Below are 25,492 nucleotides of genomic sequence, written 5' to 3' on the forward strand. Positions count from 1 at the left end.
CAACAACTTTCCCCTTTGTACCCCCTCCCCATCTTACCTCCCTCTCAGCTGAGACTGTCCCATGTGATAGGGAAATAAGGGTTCAGTCCTGTCACTGGATTGGCTCTTGCCAGCACTAACGGGAGTGAAAGCCTGTGTGCATTAATGACAGCAGCAGCTCTGGGACTCAACACATAGGGAGAAGAGATGGGAGTGAGCAGGTTATGTTTGTGCCAGGTGTGAGTTACTCATGTGGGAATTCTGCACCACTGCGTACGCACAGAATTCACGTCCAGCGCAGAATTTCTTTTTTTGGCTTGAAGAAGATACATTCTGCCTGAGAAGTGCTACAGTTCTGCCTTTCACCCACCAGAGGCCCCTGTGGCACCAGAACAGGCAGCAGCCAGCTGGGTTCATCTTGGTGGGAATTTGTTGCCCCGAGCTGTACCCCAAATGGGAGGAGAGTTAGTGGGTGCAACTGGGGAGAGTCCTGAGACACGGCTGCTTCTGGGGTGGGGACAGGGTGGTCATTCTCGACTCGCAAGAGGGTGTGGAAAGGGCACAGGAGGAGCAAGTGTCCCCTATGGCGAGTGCCCAGCCCCAGGTTATCCAGTCCCAGACGCTTCTTCCCCCACCGTACCCCAAACCTCTTCACCCCTCCAGCCATCAGTTGCCAGGCTTCCCTCGCTGCGAGCCCTTCCTGACTGCAGAGACCCTCTGTCATAGGTCTCACCCCCACTTAGAGCTGTTGGGTTCCAAGATGGGGACCTGCATGGACTCCCCTAAACTAAAATCCTAGTTTAGATCTTCTTCGTTGCCACCAGTCAATGTTTACGTGTTTGACCCATGCCCTGTCTCCCCCTCCTCCAAGACTCTCCCTGGTCCTGGAGAGAGATCAACACAGATTCAAATCACCTTGAATCTCTATACCAAGGGAAGTAACCCACTTCCCCCACCCTCCCTCTTTCCCTGAGAATCCACCCAAGGAAAGTATTAACCAAGTCCTTAACAGAAAAGAATTTATTAAAAGAATGAAAAGAAAGTACACTATCTCTGTAATACCAAGATGGAACAATACACAGAGTCTAAATCATAAACCTGGAGAGAACTCCCCCTCCCCCTTTCTTTCTCAGTAAAAGCAAAGTACAGCAATAGAAATAAAGAGATTACTTCAGCAAACACACAATTGCAAATATAGAAAGCAACTCAAAAGACTAATCCGCCTTTTTAACTAATACTCACTATACTGGATAGTAGGAAATACTCCAGGAGAACTTGGAGACATGTCTGGCCTCTCTTAGATCCAAAGAGAGCACGAACACTCAAACAAAGAACACAGACAAAGCCTTCCCTCCACAGAGATTTGAAATTATCCTGTCCCTTGATTGGTCCTCTGGTCAGGTGTTCCTCAGGTTATTGAGCTTGTTAACCCTTTACAGGTAAAAGAGACTTTAACCCTTAACTAACTGTTTATGACACCCTCTGAGCCAGTCGTGTGTCAGGGCTCAACCCTCTGGCTGCGTCCTCAGGGCACTTTCTTCCTCTCTCGGGACACCATGCCACAGGGGCCCCACAAATCTACATTGCTCAGGCTTTGGCTTCAGGCCCGGGTGGTGGGGCTCAGGGCCCTGGACTTCAGCTTTCTGCCCTGGGCCTCAGTGCGTCTAATGCTGCCCTTGCTTGGCCCCTGCCCTGAAATCTGCTAGTGGACCCCAGGGGGCCCAGGACCCCTAGTTGAGAACCACTGCCTTACCCCACGAATCACAGCAATGTTCAGGTTACTGCCAGTCATAGAATCATAGAATCTCAGGGTTGGAAGGAACCTCAGGAGGTATCTAGTCCAACCCCCTGCTCAAAGCAGGACCAATCCCCAACTAAATCATCCCAGCCAGGGCTTTGTCAAGCCTGACCTTATGCCAAAGGACCAGTCACTTACTGAGGTCAATTGAATCTTAGATCTCACAACAAAGGCAACACTTGTAGCCAGTCCTGTAATAACCTGTATTAAGACTTATTTAAAAGGAAAGGAGAGTTGTTTAAGAACAGGGGGGAGGGATAGCTCAGTGGTTTGAGCATTGGCCTGCTAAACCCAGGGTTGTGAGTTCAATCCTTGAGGGGGGCCACTTAGGGATCTGGGGCAAAAAATTGGTCCTGCTAGTGAAGGCAGGGGGCTGGACTCAATGACCTTTCAAGGTCCCTTCCAGCTCTAGGAGATTGGTATATCTCCAGTTATTACCTTTACCTTTATGAAGTCAAAGCAGGTAATCCTATAGATGCAGACAAGTTACAGTCTTAAATTTCAAAAGGTAATAGAAGCTTCTATAATAAGCCAGCTCTGCATATTCTTTAGGACTAACCCAGGCTAATCAGCTGGGGATCTTGTGCTTATGCCTAGAAACTCCCCCCCCGCCCCCCCTCCCGAGTCCAAGCAGCATACGGATAATCAGTTCCTTCTGCATGGGGTTTTTTATCCCCTTCCTGCCATGTGCTTTGAGCTGGAAACTCAGCTACTGGGAAGTCAAGAGCACAGCAACAGTCTTTTGTTGTCTTTAACATTCCATAATAGTCTATCTGGTGTTGATGAACCTTTCCTACCAGGCAGGGTGTAATGCATTCGGCTGTCAATCAGCACTTCACCTAGGTAAAGTCTCTCTCCTGTCTGGTGATTTACAGAGCCACAGAGGCTCCCAATGCAACTAGTCAGATATTAACCCAGGCAGCAACTCACAAGCATTCAACGAAGTGTAAGCGCATTCTTATAATCCTAATACCTAATACTAACACAGGTGAGTCAGACTGATTCCAGCGATGCATTTGTCCCTGTTCAGTGAAGACATGGGGGCTTTTGCAAGAGCTAACACCTCATCTGCCAGTGTCACAGGCAGGCTGGGCAGGGATGGTGTCTCTAGCCTCTGTTTGCCAGAAGCTGGGAATGGGTGACAGAGGGGATCACTTGATGATTCCCTGTTCTGGTCATTCCCTCTGAAGCACCTGGCATTGGCCACTGAGCTAGACGGACCATTGGTCTGATGGAGTGGGCAGCTCTTATGTTCGCAGTCTGTATGAGGAGTATCTACTCATTGGGACTCCCTGGGGAGCCACAGAAAGGAACAAGATGTGCTGAGGCAAGAAGGCCCAGTCTCAGAGCCCCCGGGGTCACGCTTCCCAAAGGCTAAAACTAGGCCCAGCCCATGAAAGGGGCACTGCCAGGAGAGACTGGATAAGGGCTGGAGCATCAAACAGCTTTGTAAACCTGAGAGAGCTGCCTTGGGGACAGTGACAGGGAGAATCCCCAGAGTGACTCCTTTCATTCTGCTCGTCTCTGGCCTTTGGTTCTTAGAATCATAGAACTGGAAGGGGCCTCGAGAGGTAGCTAGGCCAGTCCCCTGCACTCAAGGCAGGACTCAGTATTATCTAGACAATCCCTGAGAGGTGTTTGTCCAGCCTGCTCTTAAATATCCCCAGTGATGGAGATTCCACAACCTCCCTGGGCAATTTATTCCAGTGCTTAACCACCCTGACAGGGAGGTTTTTTTCCTAATCTCCATCCTAAACCGCCCTTGCTGCCATTTAAGTCCATTGCTTCTTGTCCTATCCTCAGAGGTTAAGAAGAACAATTTTTCTCCGGCATCTTTGTAACAACCTTTTATGTACTTGAAAACTGTGATCGTCCCCTCTGAGTCTTCCCCAGTTTTTTTCAATCTTCCCTCATAGGTCATGTTTTCTAGATCTTTAATCATGTTTGTTGCTCTTCTCTGGACTTTCTCTAATTTGCCCACATCTTTCTTGAAATGTGGCCCCCAGAACTGGACACACTACTCCAGTTGAGACCTAATCAGCGTGGAGTAGAGCAGAAGAATTTCTTCTCGTGTCTTGCTTACAATACTCCTGCTAATACTTCCCAAAATGATACTTGCTTTTTTGCAACACTGTTGACTCCTATTTAGCTTGTGATCCATTAGAACCCCCAGATCCCTTTCCACAGCGCTCCTTCCTAGGCAGTTATTTCCCATTTTGTATGTGTGCAACTGATTGATCCTTCCTGAGAGGTGTACTATGCATTTGTCCTTATTGAATTTCATCCTATTTACTTCAGACCATTTCTCCAGTTTGTCCAGATGATTTTGAATTTCAGTTCTATCCTCCAAAGTCCTTGCAACCCCTCCCAGCTTGGTATCACCCACAGACTTGATAAGTGTAACGGAGAGACTCTGCTGCTGGGAGGGTTTCACCCTGTGTCAGACGGCTATACCCTGGTGGGACGGGGCTAGGCCTGTACTGGGAGAAGGTCACTCTGTGCTTCACAGTGTGGCAGAACCTAGAATGTCCATTAGCAAGGGAAAATCCTGGGGGGAATCGACATGTGGAAAGGACAGAAACCCTGTCTGAATTCTCTCACATTGCCCTTCTCGCCCTGGCAGGCTACAGATTAATGTCCACATTTTGCTCCAGATCATCCCCTCCTCCCAGGGGGAAGAAAATGGCTGCAATGGAGCTGGCTCAGGTAAGGGATTCTCAGGGAGCTGGTGGTGGGTTCTGCTTGGAGGGAGAGAAGCAGTAAATGTATAGGAGGGTGGGAGCCAGTGATGAGCTGCCAAAATATTAACAACAGGTTCCCTTGTCCTCACCTCACAAGGGGGTCATGCCCCCCAGGGGTCGTGCCCCATCCAACCCCCCATGCTCCTTGACACCCCCCGGGGACCCCTGACCCATCCCCCCATCCCCTGACTGCCCCCTGCTGCCCCATCAAACCCCTCCTCTCATTCTTGATGCCCCCCTGGAACCTCTGTCCCATCCAACCACCCCTTCTCTCTGTCCCTGACTGCCCCCCAGCACTTCATCCAACCCCTGCTCCTTCCTGACTGCCCCCCAGGACCCTTGCCCCCATTCAACCTCCTTGTACCCTGCCCTCTGACCGCCCCGACCCCTATCCAGCCCTCCACAAGCCACCGAACACCCCCTCCCTGTTCCCTAGCCCCTTATCACACTGTCTGGGGCCAGGACTGGGTCCGCTCTGCCAGGACCGCGACTGGGCCGCAGGACCCGACTCCCCGATCCGGGCTGGAGCCGCTCGGCCGGGACCGCGGCCAGCTCTGCCAGGACCACGACTGGTGTCACAGGACCCGACTCCCCGATCTGGGCTGGAGCCGCTCGGCCGGGACCGGTGCTGCAGGGCCCATGCTGGGCCGGATCTGAGCCGCTCAGCCGGGATCAGCCCGAGCCAGGGGTGCTTGGCTGGGGCCAGGGGGAGCCGCTCAGGTGGAGCCGGACTGGGCCGCGCGCGCTGTCCCCCCCCCCCAGCCCAGCTTACCTGCCTGCTGCTTGTTTCAGGCTTCCTGCAAACATTTGATTTGTGGGAAGCAGGGGAGGGGGAGGAGAAGGAGGGCGGAGCGTTCACAGGAGAGGGGGAGGCGAGCTGGGGCCGGGGGCCGGGTGGACAGCTGCCCGAGCCTTTGTTAAATTTAAAAGCTTTTTTAGAACCGCTTATCCTGGAAAAACCGGTTCTAAAAAGTCTTCTAAATTTAACAACTGGTTCATGCCACCCGGCTGGAGCTCACCACTGGTGGGAGCTGCTAGAGGTGGTGGGAGGCAGGAAATATCTCGGGTGGAGAAAGGAGGGGACAGGATGGACAAACCTGCTGAGACTTGTGTAATGTAGGGTGTGATGGGTTGTCACCCCAGGGTGCAGTCTGGGGGGCTTCTGGGAACCGCTGTGCCCTCTAACCCTCTAGTTGGGCTGGCCCTTCTCACACTGCTTTGCTGGAGATTCAGCCAGCCTCTCCAGGGCCTGTTATCACCCAACACGACAGCAGGTGGCGCCAGGCATCCAACTAAGCTACTTGAGTGCTTTACCTGAGCCACTCAAGGAGAGAGAGAAGACAACAGCCAATTTCCCGGCGATAAGTGTTAGCAAACAGATCAAAGCAGATTACTTAGCAAATAACCAAAAACTCAAACCAAGCCTAACATACTAGATGGATAGAATTTGAATTAGCAATTTCTCACCCTGACTGATGTTACAAGCCGTCCCCCAAGTTTCCATACACAAGGTAGAAATCCCTTTACCCTGGGACCAGCACTTCCCCCAGTTCAGTCTTTGTTCCTCAGGTGCTTCCAGGAGTTCTCTTGTGCAGGGAATGAGGCCAAGAGATGATGTCACACCCACCTTATGTAGCTTTTCCATATGGCGGGAACCCTTTTTTCTAAACTCAGTTCCCAGTCCAGTTTGTGGAAAAATACAGGTACCAAAATGAAGTTCATTGTCATGTGGTCTGGTCACATGTCTTTGTTGCTGAACCATCAGCACTGTCTGGCTTCTTCATTGTTGTACCTGAAAGGCTCGTTGTGGCTGTTACCCAGAGTAAGCACATTTGAAAGACAGATACAGAGTCAATATCCATAACTTCAGATGCAAACATGATCCATGCACACAGGTATCATATTCAGCAAATCATAACTTTTCCACTGACACCGCACATGACTCATCTTGTACAAAATGGCTCATGTCCTAATCATATTATAATCCTGCCACTATGCTGAATATGGACTGTAGTGTCAGATAGGGCCTAATTTCAAGGCACAGGAGTTGGGAATGGAACTTCCCGTCTTTGTGGAACAGGAAATAACCCTCCAGCCAGGGATGGGAAAACTTCCCAGACTCCCAATGCTGGAGCCTGAACCTACTGACACTTCATTAGTTACCCCCCACCCCCAGTCTTTGTGGCAACTGCAAACGTTATCGGTGATGATTTTACATTCTCTTCCAGGTCATTGATAAGAATGTTAAATAGCAGAGGGCCAAGATCCAATCCTTGTGGGAACCCCCTAGAAGGAAATCCACTCGACCATGGTTCCCTATTTACAATCCCAGTTTTTAATCTATTTAATGTATGCCGTGTGTATTTTGTACCTTTCTAGTCAAAATATTGTGCTGAAGCAACTCATATGCCTACGTATATTACATCAGTACTATTAGCTGCAACCAAACTTTTGATCTCATCCAGTAAGGATATACAGTTAGTTTGATAGGATCTATTGTGTCTACACCTTTTTAATGGGTACTAATTATATTACCCTCCTTTCTTTATTAATGAAATCCAGTATCGGCTGCTCCATTCTCTTGCCCAGTATCGATTTCAGACCGACACACTTGTCATTAGCTGCGTCGTCTCTTTGATAGTTTTTAAATATTGGCACAGCATTAGTTTTATTCCAGTCTTCTGGAATTTCCCAAGTGTTCCAAGTCCTAATTAAAATCAACATTAACAGTCCACCACGCTCCTCCAGCAGGTCTTTCAAAACTCTAGTTATCTGGACTCACTAATTTAAACACATCTAACTTTTAATAGCTGCTGTTTAATGTCCTCGTGAGTTATTGTTGGAATGGAAAGACTGTCAGCGTCAACATCTTATGATATGAGTTACATCATCTGTTTTTCTCCAAATCCAGGAGAGAAATATTTATTGAACACTTTTATCTCTTCTGCATTATTTTGATGATTCTGCCATTTCCATCTAGTAATGTACACTACCATTGTTAGGATTAATTTTGTACTTTTAAAAACTTCCTTCTTATTTTCATTGGTTGATCATTGATTTCTGATTGCTTCCCTTGCCAGCTTTCTACAATTCTGACTTTCTAACTTAGATTCTTTACTATTGACTTCCCCCTTTCTTCCATATGTTTTATTTGGAGAGTGTTGGGATTCCTACCAGAGAGCCACCAGTAGGGTCCAGAGACAGCCCCATTGCCTATATCTATCTCTGGCTAGTAGCTATGTGATAAATGTGAAGACCCTGCTTCCATCTGTCAGCTGGGAGACACAAAGGTTCTCTCTTTCCACCCTCTGATGCCTCCTGGATGCTCTAGGCAAGGTGGGGTGGGACTCTGTTAACATGTGCCTCCCGGAGCTTCCATTTCCCTGGTGCTGCTGTTCCGTGAATAGTGGGGTTGTGAGTGGGGCAGCAGGTACTGAGTGTTGGACTCTTGCTCTTTCAGGGGCCGGTGACCTTCGAGGAGGTGGCTGTGTATTTCACCAAGGAGGAATGGGCTCTGCTGGACCCTGTTCAGAGAGCCCTCTACAGGGATGTCATGCAGGAGAACTATGAGACGGTGACCTCGCTGGGTAAGGAGTCCTGTCCCCTGGGTTATTAGAAGCTGTGGGGTCTCTAAAGAACCTGAACAGTAATAACTTTATTCATCATCCAAGTTTGACAAGTTTCTTTGTCCCCCTTTTTTTCCTTCTCTCCCATACACTAGCAGGCAGCAGGGAGGGAGGAGGTAATGAGAGACGAGGAGGGAACAGAAGAAGCTCCCAAGGTGCCGGGAGGTGGTGCTAGCTGCCAGTAATGGGAAGAAGGAGAGGGGAGTGTGGAGGAAGGGCACCCAGGAAGTGGGCTGGGTGGATCAGTGGGAGGGAGGAGAGGTTTGGGGATCTAGAGCTATGGGGGATCCCAGACCTTTAACCCTGAATCCCTACCCAAACCTCAGGTAAATCCCAGACTTCAGCATAACCACTCTCACAAAGCCTCAACTTAATATAAGGCCCTGAACTGTAGCAAACGTAGGCCACGTTTACTAAATCGTATCACTAAATAGACCACGGCTGGATCGATCTCAGAGCGTCAATCCCGGCTGTAGTGTCGACCTGCCCTGAATAACCCATTTATCTATGTTCACCTCCTTGCCCCTCCACGCATGTTCCAAGCTAATAAGCAATACTCTGATTATGACATCTTACCTCTAGCGAGTATGAAATTGCCCACAAGACGTGAGACTGTGTCATAGATCGTAAAATCAGGTCGGGGTCAAGAAGAGTGAGAGTTTGGAGAGAGTCTTGTCCCCCCTCTCCCCATCTGCAGCAGCCACAAGCTGTCTCCCTCCAGGCTCCTTGGATCTCTGAGCCTGTCCCTCCTGAGGCTGTGTGGCCCAGTTCTTGTTTCTGACCTTCTCCTTTTCCAGAAGAATTAGAGGCTGTTGCTCCTGAATGTTAGTGTGTAATTCCCCAGCCTTCTCCTCCCACTGGGGGAGTTTAATTCTCCCTCCCATTACACCAGAGTCACTAGATTTCCTAATTCCCCAAAATGTGCTTTTGCAATGTGACAGTTCTGGGGTAGCGAAGCCTTTGACCTGCCTCCATGGTCTGCTCAAGGAATGGCCCCTCAGGTATCAGGCCTGTAGCCAGCCCCTCTCTATGGGCAGGGACCCACATGCCTCTCCTTTTTGACCAGGGTGTGAGGATTGCAGCTTGTCCTCCACTGTGTTCACTGGACTAACGTCCAGTTCCTGTGCTTTGCTTTCATGTAGCTGTCATGGGGTGATATGGATGGGTCATTAAGGACTGTCTGGGAGTAACCTACATCAATGGAATACCCGACAGAGACAAGGGAATGACTGTCACCCAGGGCCGCCCAGAGGATTCAGGGGGCCTGGGGTCTTCGGCGGCGTGTCCCCCTTATCCGCTCTGACACCGCAGAGCATTTTCCCCGTGTCCCCCTTACCAGCTCTGATGCCGCAGAGCATTTACCCTGTGTCCCCTGTTCCCCCTCCTGTTTGACTCAGTTTATATAGTAATAGTCTCAGCGATACCTTTGCTTAACCAATCATTGTACTGAAATTTAATTAACCAATCCTAACACATTGAAACATAATTCTCTAACCAATTGTATCCCACTACCCTAATTAACTTACACCTAGCAAAATTAATTGTACAGCAGACAAAAACAATTAGAGAACCAGACTGATTAACATTGTAAAAGTGGTGGCCATAAAGATAAAACAATACAGAAATGAGGGTTTCACAACCACAAGCACTGAGAAGTGATTTCTTGCCAGACAGGCTGCTGTCAAACTAAGTTTTCTTTATCCATCTTAAGATCTATTTCTTTATCTGGTGGTGATGGGCACTATCAGGACAGGATCATCTTCCTAACAGCCCAATTGCACCTTATTTCAGTGTGACTGGTTTGGGATGTGAGGATGTGACCCTTCGCTTCCCAGCTTATGGCTGCCCCTGCTGCTTAGCCAAAGGCCTTAGCCTAAGAACAAGGCCTCAGACGGTCACAGTAAGAGAAGGCCCTTACAAATACAGACAGTGATTTTGATTCTCTCTTTTCACACTCCTGTAAGTAGCTAAGTGATACAAAATACACCTAAGTTCTTAAACTATAGGCTTTACAGGCAGGCCTGAATATCTCTGTTCTAACAGTGGGGTCTATCCCTTCCCCCATTCTGTGTCTGTCTTGTGTATTTAAATTGTAAATTCTTCAGGGCATGGGCCATCTACTATTCTCTGTTTGTACTTGTCCTAGCACAATGGGGACCCACTGTTAGTTGGTCCTTAGGCACTAAGGTAATGAATATGATTTATAATCATAATAACTCTCCTGCCACTTTGAGCCAAGGAAGCTGGCCTTGGGATGTTACTTCCTAAAAATGAGCTGGGGGTTAAAACCATGGACTATTCTTTGTGACAAGTATCCCACAAATTCCACTGACCTCCCTTGTTTTCTTTGCCTGCAGTAGGGTTTCCAGTTTCCAAACCTGATGTGATCTCCCAGCTGGAACGAGGGGAAGAGCCATGGGTCCCAGACCTCCAGGGCTCTGAGAAAGAAGTGCTTCAAACAGCTGCCTGCACAGGTGAGGACTTGGTTAAACCAACTCAACAACTGTGTGGGAATGCAGGAAACATTTGGGATGCCCTACAAAGACCCTGTGAGCTCTCCAAGTTCAGGATTGTTCCCTGCAGATGTGGAATCGTTACGGCAGATGTCACTCATGGCTTCCCTCCTATTCTGACTGACAACTGGCAGCAGGTCCCTCCCCAATCTCTCTTTCCCCTGAGTGTTCTCATGAGATGCAGACCAAAACTGATCCCTTCCTCTCTCCTCTGGGGAAGGTTTTGGGGAAAATCAGCTCCTGATAGGTTTGATCTCTCCCCCACATATTTTGGATTGTTCATCCCTTTCCAATCCTCTCTCTGAGATTTTCTTTCTTTCCGGCAAAGGGAGTGACCTGTGTCTGGATTCTCTCTGTCTCCCATCAGGTGATGGGCTGGTGAGTCAGAATGAGGAGGAGAAACCCCATCAGGAAGATGCTGAGCAAGGAGAACCACCTGGGACATTATCAGGAAGATCCAAAGGGAATGTTTCCGGGAGTTATGCACTCCCAGAAAAAACAAAAGCCTGTGAGACTCAGGGGAGGCCAGAGGGAAACTTTAGTAGCCACTCAGACCTTATAACAAGTGACAGAATCAACTTGGAAGAGACACGCTACACATGCCATGAGTGTGGGAAAAGCTTCAATCGGAGCTCTGCCCTCATCTCACATCAGCAAATCCATACCGGAAAAGCGCCCCACACATGCTCAGAGTGCGGGAAAATCTTTAGTCAGCGCTCAGACCTTATCAGACATCAGAGAATCCACACAGGAGAGACGCCCTACACGTGCTCTGAGTGTGGGAAAAGCTTTGGGCAGAGCTCTCAACTTATCACACATCAGAGAATCCACACAGGAGAGGCGCCCTACACGTGCACTGAGTGTGGGAAAAGCTTTAGTCACAGGTCTGCCCTTATCAGACATCATAGAATCCACACAGGAGAGAAGCCCTACACATGCTCTGAGTGCGGGAAAATCTTTAGTCAGAGCTCAGACCTTATCAGACATCAGAGAATCCACACAGGAGAGACGCCCTACACATGCTCTGAGTGTGGGAAAAGCTTTAGTCAGAGGTCTACCCTGAACACACATTGTAGAATCCACACAAGAGAGACGCCCTACACATGCTCAGAGTGTGGAAAAAGCTTCAGGCGGCGCTCTCATCTTATCACACATCAGAGAATCCACACAGGAGAGAAGCCCTACACATGTTCTGAGTGTGGGAAAAGCTTCGGGCGGAGCTCTCAGCTTATCACACATCAGAGAATCCACACAGGACAGACGCTTTACACGTGCACTGAGTGTGGGAAAAGCTTTAGTCAGAGCTTTGTCCTTATCAGACATCGTAGAATCCACACAGGAGAGAAGCCCTACACATGCTCAGAGTGCGGGAAAGTCTTTAGTCAGAGCTCTCACCTTATCAGACATGAGAGAATCCACACAGGACAGACGCCTTACACGTGCACTGAGTGTGGGAAAAGCTTTAGTCAGAGCTCAGACATTATCAGACATCGTAGAATCCACACAGGAGCGAAGCCCTACACATGCTCTGAGTGTGGGAAAAGCTTCGGGCAGCGCTCTCACCTTATCACACATCAGAGAATCCACACAGGACAGACGCCCCACACGTGCTCTGAGTGTGGGAAAAGCTTTAGTCAGATCTCAAACCTTATCAGACATTGTAGAATCCACACAGGAGAGAAGCCCTACACATGCTCTGAGTGTGGGAAAAGCTTCAATCAGCTCTCAAACCTTATCAAACATAGGAAAATCCACATGGGTGAGAAACCCTATGGATGCTCTAAGTGTGGGAAATGTTTCTTTAATCGTTCAGACCTCATCTTACATCAGAGAATCCACACACGGGATAAGCCCTACACATGCTCTGAGTGTGGGAAAAGCTTCAATCATCGCTCAAACCTTATCAAACATAGGAAAATCCACATGAGAGAGAACTGTAATAAATCCCTTGACTAGGGTTGGCCAAAAAAAAATTTTTAAATCACATTTGCTCATTCCCACATAGTGATTTTTGCACCATCTTCACTGTGGTGTCTCAGCTCCACCAGATCAGTTGCCTGCTTCTGCCTTTTGCAGCTCACCCTTCTTTGGGGTCAGTCCTGTGATCTTTTCTATCAGCTCCTTTCCTTTTGAGTCACAGGAGTGTGTGTCCCTCCTGCCAGGAATGTTCATCACCTCCAGGTGGGGGGAGAGAGGTTTGATCCCAACAAGCTACACTGAGGCAAAAACTACCTGTGCCTGACATCCACTAGGGCTGTACATGGCGTTGGCTGCTCAAGTTAGTGATCTTAATGTAAAAAATTGTAGTGCAGATGCAGCCCAGGTGCAGGGGTTGGCATTAGCTTTCCCCTTGACCTGACCTGAACTCCATCACTTTCCCTAGTCTAAACAAACCCTGAGCATCACGGTTATACTGTTCCCCCATTTCACAGCAATTGTTAGTCATCGAGTTCTCCCTTGGGGAACAAATTGTTTCATTCCCAGGTGTTCTGATGTTGCTGCAGGTTGTGCTGGGGAGCAGATATTTTTATGATCATTTTCCTCACTTAAACTATATTGAACTATAACAAAGAGCAGGAACAGGGCAGGGATAGGGAAAAAAAGTCATTTCACCCATTGTAACAACAGACGTAGTTAGGGTAAGTCAGGGGGATTCCCTTATTCCCCATCACCATCCTCCTTCAATCCATGCTAGAACCTAAGAATCCTTTTCCTTTCCCCAGTTGTGGGATGGGAGACTTCCAAAAGTGCTCCCTGTGCTATAACATATGGCTAAACTCAGAGAATAAACCCCCAATAGCCCCTGAGCTTTGCTTTTTGAATTCTGTGTTTCCGATTACTTCAAGCCGGGGCATTGTGATTATTTACCAGTTTCTCTAGCACTGTTCCTACCACTGTTTCTGTAACATATTTTGTTCTTTGTGGGACAGGGTTGTTATTCCTTTGCCTAACCCCAACCTCGAAGGCCAGGGTGTCTGTTTTCTCTGGCCCCTCCCCAGAGACAAATCTGACATGGTTGCACCTGCCAGGAGAAAACAAAAAGCCCCACTGGTCACACACACAAAGCAGATAGACACACACAAGACACAGAAGAAACTGCACTATTTGAGCTATCAACATTTCCACTTTCCCACAGCCATGTTAGTTCTGATGGTTGTTTTAATTTATTTTCTTGGAACCAGAAATGGGGAAAGAGACACTGGAGTCAGTGGAATTACAGCAGGGAGGGATAAGTCTCATGATTCATCACTAACCAAAGGCTTTGTGAACAGAGCGATAATGTTACTGAATGGTCTGGCTAACCCTGCAGTTAGAAACAATTAGCTCTACAGGTGGTAAATTTACAGAGGCTCTGCTGCTGATTATGAAATAAAAGCACATTGCCTTTAAACAGCTGCTACTTCAGTGCCTCTGGAAGTACAGAAAACAATGATCTGTGTTAAAGAAAAGTTGCCATTTCTCAGAGCCCCAATTTCTATTGTATGTGTACAGGAAGGTTTGAATGTGTAGCAGGTAGTTTGGTCAAGCTTAGCTATTTTATGTGTGTAACAGGCTCCTGCCCACCTCCAGCAGAGGTTTCAGTCACATACGATGACAACTTACCGAATGTCACACAAATTAGTCCATCCCTCCCCATATTCAGTCTCTGACCAGAATGTTCGAATGAGGCAGAGAACTGGGAAAGTATCACAGTAGGAATACATTAACGAGTGGGATTAATCAGAGCTGGGCTGCAGACAGAGCCTGTTCTATAGCTGGTGAAGTGACAGGGGAACACTCCCGCTAGTGCTGGCTCTGAAATAACAGCAGGAGCAGATCGAAGAGAATGAGCTCATGTGGGAGCTATGGGCAGCTGCCCTGTCAGTGCATCACTCACCTGGCAGGTGCTACACAAAACACAGCACTTCCCCCCCCCCCACTGCCACCAATTCATTATACTGTCCATGGGGCTGTTTGTCCTGCAGGACTTTGATCTCTCCGGGTGGTCCATGGTGATTCATAACAGAGCCATTAGGGGAGCAGGAGTCATCCCAATGGAAATCACTTCTTTCTCAGTGTTACCTTCTTAGCCCTGGCTTTGGAGGTGACATTAGCCTTATCCTGTCTTGATTTTAGGTAGGATTTTGATCACCTTCTGGGGCTTGGCAACTTACAACTTTTGAGGGCTTTTCTCTGCCTTTTTGGTCCCCGCTGCAGTCAGTACATTCTAGACATGGGCATGGTGACCTCCCTGGGGATCTTGACAGCTTTAGCCAGCTTCTTGGTGGCTATTTTCCTGCTCACAGCCACTGTCTTCTTCTCATGCCTTGTCCTGGGGGCCCAGCCGTTGGCTGAATGTGAAGGAGCCAAAGTGCTGGTGACTTTAGCCCACACCAAGTTGCCTTTGCTCGTCAGACTCCTGAACCCCAACTGGATGTGGTTCTTGTTCTTCTGCACAGCACAGCCCTGGAGAAGAGGGATCTGCAAATGTACATTCATATGATCCCTTTGTTTAATTGATGAAAACATAAACTAGACACTTAGAGAATTTGAACTGATTTCAGCTAATGGACAGGTTTGCTAGGTTTTTATGCATTTGGACAGCGAAATGTTGAGTGTTCACATTCATTTCAAGCATCCTCGTATGGTGGAGCTCCTGAACATAATGGAGAATGGTTTTTGTAAAGGAAAATCATGCCTCACGAATCTACTATAATTCTTTGAGGGAGTCAACAAGCATGTGGATAAAGGTGATCCCGTGGATATAGTATACTTAGATTTCCAGAAAACCTTTGACAAGGTCTCTCCCCAAAGGCTCTGAAGCAAAATGGGATAAGATGGAAGGTCCTCTCTGGGATAGGTAACTGATCCAAAGGCAAGAAAGAAAGGGTCTGATTTTCAGAATGGAGAGAGGTAAATGGTGGTGTCCCCCTGGGGTCTGTACTGGGACCAGCACTGTTCAACATACTCCTGAGTGATCTGGAAAAAGGGGTAAACAGTGAGGTGGCAACATTTGCAGATGAAACAAACCAACTCATGTTATTTACGTCCAAAAGAGAGTGCAAAGTGTGACAAAGGGATGTCACCAAACTGAGTGACTGGGCAGCAAAAAGGCAGATGAAATTCAATGTGGATCAGTGCAAAGTAATGCACATGGGAAAACATGATCCCAATTCTACATCTAAACTGATGGGGTCTAAATTAGCTCTTACAACTTAAGAAAGAGATCTTGGAGTCACTGTGGATACTTCTCTGAAAACATCTACTCAATATGCATCGGCAGTCAAAACAGCGAACAAAATGTTGGGAAGTCCTTAGGAAAGGGATGGCTAACAAGACAGAAATATAATATTGCCTGTCTATATATCTGTGGTCTGCCCACATCTTGAATACTGGAGCTGGACACCCATCTCAAAAAGATATATCGGAATTGGGAAAGGCACAGAAAAGGGCAACCAAAATGATTGGGGTATGGAACAGCTTCCATGTGAGGTGAGATTACTAAGACTGAGGGGAGTTTTCAGCTTGGAAAAGAGATGACTAAGGAGGGGCTAGGATAGAGGTCTATAAAATGATGATGGGTTTGGAGAAAGTATCAGAGGGGTAGCCGTGTTAGTCTGGATCTGTAAGGAAGTGCTATTTATTCCTCATAACACAAGAACTGGGGTCACCCAATGAAAGGAATAGACAGCAGGTTTAAAATAAACCAAAGGAAGTATTTCTTCACCCAACACACAGTCAACCTGGGGAAACTTTGCCAGAGGATGTTGTGAGGGCCAAGACTATAACAAGGTCCATCAAAGAACCAGATAAGTTGATGGCGGACGGGTCCATCATTGGCTATTAGCCAGGATGGGCAGGGATAGAAAACCATGCTCTTGAAGTGTCCCCAGCCTCTGTTTGCCGGAAGCTGGGAATGGGCGACAGGGGATGGATCGCTTGATGATTCCCTGTTCTGTCGATTCCCTCGTGGGCACCTGGCATTGGCCACTGTGGGAGGACAGGATTCTGGGCTGGCTGGACCATTCATCTGATCCAGTATGGCCGTTCTTATGACCAATAGAGGGCAGTCCCCACCAGCAATATTTATATTTGGTGCACTGAAAGGGCCAACTTTCCAAAGCTGACCCAAAGGTTTAGTAAAAGTGTTTTGGAGAAAAACATTAAACAGAACAATGCGAATGAAAACTGGGAGCTATTGTTTAAGGAGCTTGTTAGATGGGGCATAAGCCCCGTTGCCTAATTAGCTGAGCTTGCAATGGCCTTCCACTCAACTCCCTGACATTTCTCCGTCTGCAAATGTGGTACCCATTTTAAAACCTAGATCCAATCAATTACAACACGTCCGGGAAGATTCTAGGCATCAATGATCTGATCATTGGGTTGATGGCGGTAAACAAGAGCTTCCCATAAGGCTCCCTCCCTCCCTCTTCCCAAGAGCCACCCTCATCCTCTCTCCCCTTTCTGCTCCCGCATCCTCTGCAAACTTTTGAAGACAGATGCCTCGTGATGGCCTTTGCTCGTGGGGATGTTGCCTCTTGGTCAGGGTTTCGGCCCTTTTGGGGGGAAGGATGCAGCAGATGGCGTGTGTGTGGGGGGCAGCCCAGGGCCTCCCATGGGCTCTGACCCAGGCCACTCTGAGGGCAACACTTCTTACCACCACGCTATTGTCCTCAGTTCATCACAGGAAGCTCTGAAGGGTGTCAGCTCACTGTTTGGTGCCTCTTTGCAGCTGGGCGTGGCATGGCAGCTCTCTCCTTGGGGTGGCAGCTGCCTCTGTTATGCCGACAGATCCGGGTCGGTGACTTGTCGGTGGGTGGGATTGAACCGGGGACCTCTGGAGGATAGTGTGTGGGCCTCTACAACATAAACTAAAAGCCACCCGGCTGTTAGCGAAGGCTGTATAGAAGACATGTTTTGTTGCTCCCTCTAAGTGATCTCTGTGCCACTAGCTGGGACACCCCACCACACCCTGGAGGTGTGTGGGTTACATACTTCCCCTAGCTGAGGAAGCGCATCCTGAGCTTCGGAGAGTTCCCAGCTGTAATCCCGGACGACCCCTGTAACAATGCAGCCTCTGTCAGGACACTGCTGAGAGTATCAATTCAGGATAAATTGCTTGGAGCAGGGCAGTCACAGCCCGAGGCTGGGTGCCCTTTACTATTAAAGCACGTCACACCAGCCATGCAGAGAGGACTTTGGTTTCACCCCACTGGCCAATCAGACGTCATACAAGCAATTCCCTCAGCTATTCCAGTTCCCTTGTATCACCACCAGCCCCGCTCCTTATGGGGATGAATGGTTATGAAAACCAATACCCCAGTAAAAGAAAAAAGGTTCTCTCAAAGGACCCCAAAGGACCAAGCCCCAGATGCAGGTCAATAGGCAAGTCAGGTCTTACCCACAAATCACGCTTTTGCAAATCTTTTAGTGTTGTTATGGAAAAATTGATCCATGTGTTGTGTTTTCAGTCAGATCAGCCTGAGGCCTTTTATTGATTAGAAGCACGCAGGGGAGAACCGTTATGGAAACGGCCTCACCGAAGCTGGTTACAGAGAGCCTTATAAAGCTTGAAACCACAATCGTAATATGCAAGTTACATACATCATTTCCTTATTATTTTGCTAAAAAAATATTGCAAAGTTAATGCTGATTGGAGCAGGAGTACATTTCTTCCATATTAGGCTTTTCCTGTTCTTACTTATCTGTTCTATGCGGTTACGTGTTGACAGTAGGGGATATTACAAAATTGTTTTTCAGTCGGGGACTGTTAGGACTTTCCACTGTCTCCTCCGTGCCCCCCTGCTTGGCTTGTCTGGCCGGCCCTGGCAGTCTGACATGAGGCCTGGGCCTACAAGGCCTTGGATAACACTGGATTTTCCCTTACAGCATCTAAAATATAAAGGTTTATTCATAAAAAGAAAGAAATATAGATGAGAGTTAAAATTTTTAAAGGAATTAATTACACACAGTAATGGCAAAGTTCTTGGTTCAGGCTTGTAGCAGTGATGGAATAAACTGCAGGTTCAAATCAAGTCTCTGGAGTTCTTCCAGAGCTGGGATGGGTCATTCAGTCCTTTGTAGGGCTCTCAAGGTCCCCTGGGAGAATAACATGACGGGGAAAGGAGTCGAGGAAAGCTGGCTGTATTTTAAAGAAACCTTATTGAGGTTGCAGGAACAAACCATCCCGATGTGTAGGAAGAAAAGTAAATATGGCAGGCGACCAGCTTGGCTTAACAGTGAAATCCTTGCTCATCTTAAACACAAAAAAACAGCTTACAAGAAGTGGAAGATTGGACAAATAACCAGGGAGGAATATAAAAGTATTGCTCAGGCATGCAGGTGTGAAATCAGGAAGGCCAAATCACACTTGGAGTTGCAGCTAGCCGGAGATGTTAGGAGTATCAAGAAGGGTTTCTTTAGGTATGTTAGCAACAGGAAGAAAGTCAAGGAAAGTGTGGGCCCCTTGCTGAATGAGGGAGGGAACCTAGTGACGGAGTATGTGGAGAAAGCTAGTGTACTCAATGCTTTTTTTGCCTCTGTCTTCACAGACAAGGTCAGCTCCCAGACAGCTGCACTCTGCAGCATGGTATGGGGAGGAGGTGACCAGCTCTCTGTGGAGAAAGAAGTAGTTCGGGACTATTTAGGAAAGCTGGATGAGCACAAGTCCATGGGGCCGTATGCGCTGCATCCGAGGGTGCTAAAGGAGTTGGCCGATGAGATTGCAGAGCCATTGGCCATTATCTTTGAAAAATCATGGCGATCGGGGGAGGTCCCAGACGACTGGAGAAAAGCTAATGTAGTGCCCATCTTTAAAAAAGGGAAGAAGGAAGATCCAGGGAACTACAGGCCAGTCAGTCTCACCTCAGTCCCTGGAAAAATCATGGAACAGGTCCTCAAGGAATCAATCCTGAACCACTTAAAGGAGGGGAAAGTGATCAGGAACAGTCAGCATGGATTCACCAAGGGCAAGTCATGCCTGACTAACCTAATTGCCTTCTATGATGAGATAACCGGCTCTGTGGATGAGGGGAAAGCAGTGGATGTGCTATTTCTGGACTTTAGCAAAGCTTTTGATACAGTCTCCCACAGTATTCTTGCCAGCAAGTTAAAGAAGTCTGGGCTGGATGAATGGACGGTAAGGTGGATAGAAAACTGGCTAGATGGTCGGGCTCAACGGGTAGTGATCAATGGTTCCATGTCTAGTTGGCAGCCGGTATCAAGTGGAGTGCCCCAAGGGTCGGTGCTGGGGCCGGTTTTATTCAATATCTTCATTAACGATCTGGAGGATGGTGTGGACTGCACCCTTAGCAAGTTTGCAGATGACACTAAACTGGGAGGAGTGGTTGATACGCTGGAGGGTAGGGATAAGATACAGAGGGACCTAGACAAATTAGAGGATTGGGCCAAAAGAAATATGATGAGGTTCAACAAGGACAAGTGCAGAGTCCTGCACTTAGGACGGAAGAATCCCATGCACTGTTACAGACTAGGGACCGAATGGCTGGGCAGCAGTTCTGCAGAAAAGGACCTAGGGGTTACGGTGGACGAAAAGCTGAATATGAGTCAACAGTGTGCCATTGTTGCCAAGAAGGCTAATGGCATTTTGGGTTGTATAAGTAGGGGCATTTTCAGCAGATCGAGGGATGTGATCATTCCCCTCTACTCAGCACTGGTGAGGCCTCATTTGGAGTACTGTGTCCAGTTTTGGGCCCCACACTACAAGAAGGATGTGGATAAATTGGAGAGAGTCCAGCGGAGGGCAACAAAAATGCTTAGGGGGCTGGAGCACATGACTTCTGAGGAGAGGCTGAGGGAACTGGGATTGTTTAGTCTGCAGAAGAGAAGAATGAGGGGGGATTTGATAGCTGCTTTCAACTACCTGAAAGGGGGTTCCAAAGAGGATGGATCTAGACTGTTCTCAGTGGTAGAAGATGACAGAACAAGGAGTAATGGTCTCAAGTTGCAGAGGGGGAGGTTTAGGTTGGACATTAGGAAAAACTTTTTCACTAGTAGGGTAGTGAAGAACTGGAATGGGTCACCTAGGGAGGTGGTGGAATCTCCTTCCTTAGAGGTTTTTAAGGTCAGGCTTGACAAAGCCCTGGCTGGGATGATTTAGTTGGGTTTGGTCCTGCTTTGAGCAGGGGGTTGGACTAGATGACCTCCTGAGGTCCCTTCCAACCCTGAGATTCTATGATTCTATGTATAGAGCTTCAGTTTGTAGCAAAGTACCTCCGGAGACATGAAGCAGGACTGAAAATAAGATGGAGATGAGGCATCAGCCTTTTATAGCCTCTTGCCATGTGGTCTTTGCTTTCTTTGTCCCAAGGACACTCTATCCAGCACGTGGCATAGAAAAACCTTCGAGTTCTGTCCATAGGCAGGTCCCTGCAGACCTTGCTGAGTCACAAGGCGTATCTGCCTTCTCTCAATGGGTCGATTGTAGAGCTGATGGTCCTTAATGGGCCATCAAGCAGGCTAGGCAGAACTGACACCAACTTATCTGGGGTGTTCCCCAGAAGCAGAGCACAAGTTTGAAATACAGGCAGCATAGAACCAATATTCATAACGTCAACTACAAAAATGATACACATCTAGAGATGGCATCATTATAATCATCCAATCAGAACCTCTCCATAGACCTCTTACACGACAACCTTTCTACCATATTGGCTGCAAATATAGAACAGTGGTCGCAAGGGTGATCTATACAGTTACAGATTATGTCTATAATGTTACAGGAGGTGACACAGCATCAGTGAGACAGATACTGGAATACTGCCTCCAGTTTTGGTGTCTTCATTTGAAAAAGATGTTGTGAAATTGGAGCTGGGGCAGCAAAGAGCCACCAAATGTTCTGCGGGCTGGAGAAAAATGCCTTCTAGTGAGCTATTGAAAGAGCTCAACCTGTTTAGCTTCTCAAAAGAAGATTGAAAGGTGACTTCATTGAAGTGTTGAAGGGCCTTAATGGAGAGAAAAGATTGGGTATTAAAGGGCTCTTTAATCTAGCAGAGAAAGGCCTAACAAGACCCAATGGCCGGAAGGTGAAAAGAGACAAATTCGTATTACAACTAAGGCACAAATATTCATCACAGGAATAAGCTACCAAGGAAAGTGGTGGATTCGCCATCTCTTGATGTCATTTCATGAAGACTAGATGCCTTTCTGGAACGTGTTTGCCCCAAAAGTAGCTATTGTGTCCTACAGGAGGCCTGTGATATGCAGGGGGTCAGATTAGATGCTCTAATGGTCTCTTCTGGCCATAAAGTCGACTAATTTCTAAAAAACTGAGTACAGCATTGGGAGCAGCGTCTGATGCCTAGAACGAATGCTCCTTGAGTGGGGTGATCCACAGGGAGTAGCTCAAACCTCCAAAGTGCCTGGCCAGGGCAGGACATTAGCCCAGCAAGGGAGGGGTGTGGCAGTGACATCACAATGGCCTTTTGCAGGACCTCAGACTATTGGTCCAAGGTGGTGGGGAGGTGGTGACCTCACAGAGAGATGCTGACATCAGGGAGGCAGGACAGGGGCGAGGGGCCAGGGAAACCTCAGAGACCCCTGTGGCTTTGCTCCAGCAAGTCTCCTTCTCCAGGTCTCTCTCTGAGGACTGAGAGAGTATTCGGGTTCAGGGACGTGAGCGCCAGGAGGAACCTCTTTCGAGTTTCCTCCTTCCCTTTTAGTGATTTTACTAGAAAACAGCCATCCCTGTTTAGAAGGTAAGAGCCTCCTGGAGGTTTGAAACCTGTTCAGTCTGATCCATCTGTTGCAGGGGAGGGCTCTGCAGTTCCCACTGTGGGAGATCCACCCAAAAATGTGGGGCTGAAATAGTGCTCGGGCAGTGATCCCCACCAGTGACCTGGGCCATCCTTTGGGCTCTCTGGTGAGAACCCTCAGCATCCCGTCCTCAGTCTCTACCCTGATTGGCTGAGCAGGGGGTTATTGACAGGGAGGAGACTCAGGTCCTTGTTCTCTTTTAAGACCAAGGAAATAAGTCAGAACCAGTTCTATGTTTGATGGATTTTGCTGCTTCTCTGCATTAATGGTCTCTGAGCAGTTCATGATTCTCTCTAACATTGCAGTTCTCCTCAAATACTTGCTGAATAATTACTGTCACTGTTGTTGGTCTGGAGCGCATCTGAGAGCTCTTTATTCAGGTCATTCAATGTCTGAAATTCAAGATCTGATGGTTAGTTTGTAAAAGCAGCAAAGAGTCCTGTGGCACTGTATAGACTAGCAGATGTTTTGGAGCATGAGCTTTTGTGGGTGAATACCCACTTCGTCGGATGCATGTAGCGGAAATTTCCAGGGGCAGGTATATTGAAAATCAGGGCTCTTGGGTCCTATTCCCAACTCTGCCAGTGACTGGCTGTGTGACCTCAGACAAGTCAATTCTCCTTTCTCAGCCTTAGCTTCTTCCTCTTTTGAGTAGGGATAATAATGATCCGCTCCTGCCTACCTCACGGTGGGTGGAGGCAGGGCCAGCTTTAGGTTTTTTGCTGCCCCAAGGGAAAAAAATTTGGCTGCCCCCACCCCAGCCCTGGGCTCCCCTCCATAACTCTTGCTGCCCGAGCCCTGGACTCCGCCCCCCCTGCCGCCCCAGGTCTGGGCTCTGCCCCCCCGACCCGCACCCCCCTGCTGCCCCAGCCCTGGGCTCTGACCCCCACACCTGCCGCCCCAGCTCTGGGCCTCCCCCCCACCCGCACCTCCCTGCTGCCCCAGCCCTGGGCTCTGCTCCCCCCCACCCGCACCCCCTGCCGTGCCAGCCCTGGGCTCCCCCCACACACCTGCACCCTCCTTCCGCCCCAGCCCTGGGTCACTGGTAACTTGCTCCCAGGGTGGGTCATTCAGCAGGAATTTTGGATGTGCACAGAACACAGACAGGACTGGTTCCCGCATGGTTACAGAGCTGCAGGAAAGTGGACTAATTTTCAGCTTGTGTGATTGGAGGAGATCTGGATGCATATTATAAGACTGTCCTCCATAAATGAGGAAAAGTTGAGGTGCCTTTATTATTCTTTGTTTCTATGGGGAATTTGCCAGTGCAATATCACTGTCTTCTTTTTAAACAAACAAAACTAGAAAAAAAATGGCAATGGCTGTTGAAAATAGCAATTCCAGTCCTAAAAACCACTGGGAAGCATTTCTTGCTCAATTTTATCTAGTAGGATGCCCCTGGAACAACGGGAGAGAGAAACCTGCATCGCTGAAAGTGCAGCCATGGAGACACCACACAGCAGCCTTCCCTAGCAGGGGCAGGGGGGCGAGAAGGGACGTCATCCGAGCTCCTTGCATCCAGGTCACTTTCCTCAGCCGGGCTGCGTCAGGGGAGGGCAGAGAGCAGCAGCTTCTGATGCTCCCCTCACAGCCCGGCCCAGGTGGGGAAAGTGACCAGGACGCATGGAGCACATAGTGTTGCTCCTCGCTCCCCCCACCCTCTGTGGGGCCACGGAGGAGCATTGGGACAGGGGAGAGCAGTGAGCACCTTTGCATGGCCACACGGTGCCCTTTGACCCCCTGGAGCCCTGGGCGGCTGCCGGGGGCCCCACCCCTAAGGCCGGCCGGGCTCCCCAGCACGAACAGCAGAGACACAGGGAGACTGGCCACCCACTGAGCAGAGGTAGCCTGGGCGGCTCCTAATGGAGGCTGGGGGGGGGCTCAGCCTCCCCAAACCTTGCGTCGGCAAGGGGGCAGTGGGACCCATGACTAGGGGCCCTGGCCAAATTAGGCCCCCCTGGGAAAGTCTCCCCCATGTCAGCCCCAGGGCTGGAGGAGCTCCCACTCCCTGCTACGGCCCGAGGGCTGCAGCAGGGGCACAGAGCGTCTCTGGTCTCGGGGCCGCAGCGGGGCTGGGGTAAAGGAGTGACCGGGTGGGGCCAGTGGGGGAAGGGGTGGAACAGAGGTGACAGTGGGTGGGGCCGTGGGTGGAAGGTGTGGAAGGGGGCGGAGCCACACACAGAAGTGGGGGGGGCAGGGTTCCGGTGCTGGGGCCCCCGCACTTGTTCTCCCTTTCCCTGGGCTTTGGCATCACTAGCCCCTGCTGAGCGAGTAGGGGTCAGTGGTCCCCAAAATGTGGGGCGTGACTCCTAGGGGGACACAGAGGAAGATTGATAGGGGCACCTCAGGGCCTGAGCCAGCCCCCATGGAGGGCAGGGAGGGAGCAACACTCAGTCCCACTCTGTCCCAGCTCTTCCCCAACCCCACCCTCAGCCTGGGCCCCTGGCTCCCAGCCCGGCCTCGACCCCCTTACCCCTGTCCACACCCCCCTCCCCAGCAAGCAACGGCCCCACTCCCAGCCCCGGTTCTCGACCGCGGCTTCCGAGGGGCCACAGCCATAGATATGAGGGCGCAGTGTGACGTGTTTGGGGACCACTGGGTTAGGGTGACGTCCTCAATCACTTCTCTGCAGTCCAATGAAAGCGATTCCTCACCCACCCACCCCTCCGTCAGGACGGCCTAGGTACGTTCCGCTGCCCTTCACTCGTACAGGGAGGAGAATAACATTTCATTGCACTCAATCCTAAAGTGATTTGCAACCCACCACCATCCCAAACTGGTCATTTTGGGGAAGCGGCCCCCTCATGCTGCATAGCTGGGCAGAGTAGGGGTGTCTGTGCAAACACGGCCTGTTCCTGAAGTCTTCCCCCAGCTCCTCACTAGTTGTGAGGGGGGAGCTCATTCAGCCCCTGCTTACGCTTAGGATTTAAAAACTCCTTAGTGTCCCTATCTCTGCTGGCCTTAGATTTCTCCTCCTGTCTCTTTTTTTACAGCTCAGATGAAGTGGCTGAGTGGTTAAGGTGGTGGACTGCTAATCTATTGTGTTCTGCACACATGGTTCAAATCCCATCCTCATCAGAT

The 25,492-nt window shown here is 49.1% G+C and overlaps 1 protein-coding gene across 1 annotated transcript; it reads left to right on the forward strand.

Annotated features, from left to right (window-relative positions):
- Positions 1-11,218: 11,218 nt before the first annotated feature.
- On the forward strand, positions 11,219-12,574 carry LOC123356684 (zinc finger protein 271-like; the record flags this gene model as incomplete). The annotated part of the gene is made up of 1 exon (XM_045000090.1): positions 11,219-12,574. A coding segment is annotated over one exon (1,356 nt), but the record flags the coding sequence as incomplete, so codon positions are not given.
- Between the last annotated feature and the right edge of the window lie 12,918 nt (positions 12,575-25,492).

Source organism: Mauremys mutica, chromosome 26, assembly GCF_020497125.1.
Source record: "Mauremys mutica isolate MM-2020 ecotype Southern chromosome 26, ASM2049712v1, whole genome shotgun sequence".
NCBI classification, from domain to species: Eukaryota; Metazoa; Chordata; order Testudines; family Geoemydidae; genus Mauremys; species Mauremys mutica.